Source organism: Branchiostoma lanceolatum, chromosome 18, assembly GCF_035083965.1.
Source record: "Branchiostoma lanceolatum isolate klBraLanc5 chromosome 18, klBraLanc5.hap2, whole genome shotgun sequence".
Taxonomy (NCBI): Eukaryota; Metazoa; Chordata; class Leptocardii; order Amphioxiformes; family Branchiostomatidae; genus Branchiostoma; species Branchiostoma lanceolatum.
In genome coordinates, this window is record NC_089739.1 from 2248566 (window position 1) to 2253729 (window position 5164).

The 5164-nt window shown below is 38.6% G+C and overlaps 1 protein-coding gene across 1 annotated transcript; it reads left to right on the forward strand.

The window, feature by feature from the left end:
• Positions 1 to 985: 985 nt before the first annotated feature.
• On the forward strand, positions 986 to 5164 carry LOC136424799 (leucine-rich repeat and transmembrane domain-containing protein 1-like). The gene is made up of 6 exons (XM_066413462.1): positions 986 to 1216; positions 2054 to 2125; positions 2575 to 2646; positions 3091 to 3162; positions 3374 to 3445; positions 4967 to 5164. Exons 1-6 carry the CDS (start codon positions 996 to 998, stop codon positions 5145 to 5147), a joined length of 690 nt encoding a protein of 229 aa, XP_066269559.1. The 5' UTR covers positions 986 to 995; the 3' UTR covers positions 5148 to 5164.

A 5164-nucleotide genomic window follows, 5' to 3' on the forward strand; every position in this document is an offset into this window, starting at 1 on the left:
CCACTATCATAAAACTCTTGGAATGTTTTGAGCGACTGTTTAACCGTGGCAAAATGAACAGTTTCACTATTTAAGCACCCCTTTAAAAAATGGAGCCGTCCAAGATAATCTAAAAAGCAAACGGGGATTCATTTGATATACCTCATTTGTCAAACTGACAGATTCAGATTTCGTTTGGAGGACGGAGCGGGACACACAAAACGAACCATGAGGATCGGAAGCGGTTAAGAAAAGTATCTTGCAAAGAGGACTGCAGGACTACGGACAGGGATATCAGTTCAGTAAGTGTGTTTGTCAAAACGTTTGCTAGATAGCACAGCGCCTATTTTAGACTAGGACTTTACAGCAGCCAGGTTCACTGTTGTCGGACGCTTTAGAAGTTAACACAAAGTGCCGCATAATATCGTCGACGACGTCAAGTCATTACAGCAAACGACGTCAGGAAACCGAAGATATTTCGCCGAAGGAGACAACCCGGACTGGTGATTCAGCATTTTTAACGGAACCTAATTTTGAGACAGATTTAAGCAAAAGGTTCATCATACTGAGACTGACTTTCCGTGCCATTTTTAGCAACAAAAACAACTATCGATTCTTGCTGTATAACCTTTGCGTTCAGTGTCATTGCGAAGGTCGATCCTTAACAATAACGGGCAAAAAATCTTAACATTTCGAAAACAGCAACAACTCTATTCATTCTACTTGTCTATTTACTGGCTTTGCAGTCAACGGACTAGCTTTAAAAGGTTTAACAAAAAAGATTTGAACGACCCAGACATCAACATTGATTGTTCTTATTGTTGTACTTTGTTCGACGTCAGAGCCAACGCCGTCTGACACAAACTAACGGACTAGGAACAACATTTAAGTGCGACGTTTCACATTTAAAGTTGCAACATCAACTACATTCATTTCAAGCGCCATCAACTACATTTTTTCCTTAATTTGACGCCGACAAAAACATTTTCAAAACCGATAGGGCGTCACGACCCAAGATGGCCACCACGGTCACCTTGATATTGACCGTTCTTCTCGCGGCCTCACATCTCGCGAGATCCCTGTTCGTGACGGATGAGATCTCGCACACGGGCATCTGTACGGGCCCCCGGCCGCTGTGCCGCTGTACCGAGCCCCTCAAGGACCATTACTTCGTGGACTGTCACGGAAAAGGACTCAGCTCCATTCCTGAAGACATCCCGGAGAAGACGCTAGTACTGTGAGTACTTCTGCTCAAGTTTTCATTGATATAACATTGCAGAAAAGCTCTAGTTTGATAACTAACATGATTGCTAAACCATTTCGTCCATCTGAGTTATTTTTCATTTATTTCATCTATAGACACCTGGTTGGCCCAAACAGCTATGATAGCTGATTACGTTGGGTCCCAGTAAAACACATACACAGAGACAATGATTACAACACGTGTTACGATATGGCAGTAGGACGGAAGCAGACAACATACAATGAGTACAAATAAAATCCGGTGCGCCAAATCAAAAATCAAAGTCCATGGCACGAACTGAAGTTCTGTCAAGGCAAATTGCTGCTCATGTTACAGTGTAGGGTTATATATACATGTAAGTGTTAAAACCTTTTTGCATGACACTCCGATGAACGATTCCGACGTTTAAGACCTCTGGCACATACCGACGAAGTCACTAGCTTGTGGTTGATTCTGATCAAATTTCAATTAACTGCAATTGCAAAAGAATGTTTTCAAACCACCTTTTTTGGTTTACTTATATTGTTCATTCAATTCGTCAACTTAAGTTACATTTTAAGTCTTGTCGGGGCTACTTTGAAGATACATGTAGTGTTCAAACGGTTGGAGCATTTGAATACAAAAATACCGACAAAAACTGCAACATTTTCTTTAGTGTATCTGTGATGCTCCGTCAAAATATAAGCCGGCATGGCTTGGCAGTGCAAAACTCCTTCCCGTACACAAATATTGCTCAAGAAAAGTAGCTACCGTTTACTCCATCAGGCACGAGAGGAGATACCTTTGTTTCACCTCATCTTATTCTACAACTTCCTATTTTTTTATGTCCAGGCGGCTGAGTTGGAACAACATCGTTAAGATCCCAGCTGGCGCGTTCCAGCGGTTAAAGTCGCTCAATGTCCTGTGAGTTTTACTTATTTCTCTCCGTTTCGATGTCTTAAACCCTATCAGCTAAGCGTTTTTTAACACTAATATGGCTTGTTACGTGGACTAGCTGTACTTAGCTTTTCACTTGACCTTTGCTGCTGTCCAGTTGTTTTCTTTTGTATAGCTTCGATTTTGCTGTCAGTCAATCAATTTTGAGCCCATGTTATAGATTATTCTACATTTTTGTATCCTACCACATAAAAAAAAAGACAGGAATATTAATTTTCTAGTTGGAAAGATAATAATGTCTGTCGTTTTATTTTTGCTTCTGCATAAACTGGCTTTTAGGCTTCACTTAAATAAAACAACCGTATATGCAGATAGTAATATATATTTCAGGATGTTACTAGTATAGTGGTCAAAGTAGCTTCATCATACCATATCTCTATCTGTACCTAAATGTTCATGGCACGTTTACCTCCCAGACATCTGCAGATGAACGCCATTGGCGAAATAGAAGAGGGCGCTTTTGCAGGACTGACTCATCTACGGGAACTGTGAGTGTCGATGTACAAGCAAACCGTATACGTGAAATGAATACAGCATTCCTTTACTTTACTTCAGCTAGTAGTCAAGAAATCGTGATCATTTGTAGACCTATAACACATCCTAAGCTTTGTATTCTTTATGATATATAAATATCTATATATAAATATCTATATCTATCTATATCTATATATATATATATTTGGTATATAAAAAGGGTATTTTTTTCAAGTCAATTATGATACCCATTGGAAATTACCATTCCTAAGTGTAATCTTGAGTTTTTCTTTTTGCTATTGTTGAAATTACCCTGAAATCGCTTCGTCTACATGTTTACTTCATTGTTCATTGCTATGCCAATCAACTAAATCACTTATTGATTATCCAACAGCCTTTTTCTTTGATTTTCCAATGTTTAATCTGTTCTTCTCCTTCTATTTTGCTGACAACTCCAGAGATCTTCACTCCAACGTGCTGACTATCATCAAAGCCAAGACTTTCCGTCCTCTCATGTCATTGGTCAGACTGTGAGTTGCCGTTGAATTTGAATATTTGAATGTTAAATAAAGTAACGTCGTTATATTTGATTGTGATTCGAAGCTTCACTTATGTTTATTCAAGCCCAGTTTCTATCTTTATGTTGTTGGTAGTTTTGGGGTTCTTTTCTTAAACACATGCTACAATCTGTATTTCGAATTGTACGGCAATCCTACCTAAAACATCCTGTTCTTCACTCAGGGATTTGAGTCACAACATCATCAGCAACATCGAAGACGATGCCTTCAGGAACCTCAACAAGATCAGGAATCTGTAAGTTCTTCACGTGTGTTGTTATATCTCCTTATTGTTTTTTGCTTAGTTAGTATTTATCAAATTGTTATCATTTCCTTGCTTATTAAAATGGTACCTTTTTTGTATTCAGTTAGGTATTTTTCATTTTTATACCTTATACTTTCGTTAATATCGTTAGTATCAGTTTACTTTCTTTAGTATTAGTTATTGCATTGTTTGTTGTTATGATAATAAGTTCTTAATTACTCTTTTGTTTCTACACCATGAGTTATTCAAGTTAATCATTTACTTATTGTAATAAGAAAAATGGGGAAGGAGTCGAGTCTCAATTTTCTCCAGCACCATGTACAGTAGAATCCGCTTATTTGCATAACTGATTTGTCAGTGTATTTCATGCAATAATAAGGAGTAGTCCATTAACCCTAGGGGACAAAATGAGCGGCACTGAGGGGGGAGGGGGTTGTAGTAGTTACCAGGATGGCACTTTGAAGGAAACACACACACTTTGTGTCAAATTCACTCACTCCCAGGTTATATAAAATGTAACATATTGAATTCATAAGCATATCATCTGTTTATTTACCCATGTTGAATGCAAAGGATGGCAAACTTAGCAAAATCTTGGCAATTCTATTCTTCTGTATCCTATCACAGCAGATGACAATGGAGACTGGCAACAGCTTTTCCAAAAACAAAGGACAATAAGAGTACCTATGGTGTTGTCTTACCATAGAAACTTCCCATACTGGATTTACATTTGAATGACATTTGCATACAATCCATAAGAGTTAGTGACTTTGACATGTTCAACCGGTTTTTCCTGTTACCATTGGCATTATTTTATGCAAATAGCAGGAGTATGCGAAAATGCCTAATGCAATTATGCCATCTTATTTATAATGGCGTGAATGGGAAATGGTTTGGGTTTTCAGAATTTCATGCATATCCCCGAAGTATGCTATTAACAGTAATGCAAATAGCTGGATTCTACTGTATTTTGATCAGTAATATGTATTTTTTTTTACCTTTGCGAAAATAAAGAATAAGTAATAAGTGATGCAAATCGTATTTTCCTAGAACTATCATAAATCGAAATTCATTACCACCGAACGAACAAAAGTGTCAAATTTTTTGCACGTTAAAGAACCCGACACATTTATAGAGAAAAGTAGAGGTCCCCCGGTGTACTTAGCTCAAAACTCGAGCCGGGGCGAGCCACGAACTGCCAGCCTTAAGAGAAAGGCGTTACTCGAAGTCTTCTTACTTGATTTGATTTATTAATTTGGCTGTAGAAATTAAGTACAGCCAGGGCTGCATGTACCCAACTAGCCTAAGGCTATTACAAAGGGTTAGACCTGGTAACTGAACAATATACAAAGTTCAGTACAAACTTTCACATAGCACATTGAGACGTTTGCGACTAAAATACGACTTAGATATATATAAGGCGTACAAAATTAAGATACAAGAGTAAAATGCTGACTTCTCTTTAGTTTTGTTCACTTGATCAACATTCATTCAACTTTCCCTATCCCACAGCGTGCTGAACGGAAATCACTTCTTCTGCGACTGCGAGCTGCTCTGGCTGAGGAAATGGCTGTTGTGGAAGCGCCACACTGTGGAAATCACCGGAGCTGCATGCAGCATGCCAGAGACCTTCAAGGGACAGATGATCTCTGACACGGAAGGGCGGCTGTTTATCTGCCCAGGTTGGTATTAGGACCTTAAAACCCTAGT

Excerpts from the sequence above, each read along its gene's own strand:
- LOC136424799 (XM_066413462.1), top strand. The coding sequence starts at position 996 with ATGGCCACCACGGTCACCTTGATATTGACCGTTCTTCTCGCGGCCTCA. Across the intron at positions 3,163-3,373 it reads CTCATGTCATTGGTCAGACT|GGATTTGAGTCACAACATCA; the intron begins GTGAGTTGCCGT and ends TTCTTCACTCAG. Across the intron at positions 3,446-4,966 it reads CTCAACAAGATCAGGAATCT|CGTGCTGAACGGAAATCACT; the intron begins GTAAGTTCTTCA and ends CCTATCCCACAG.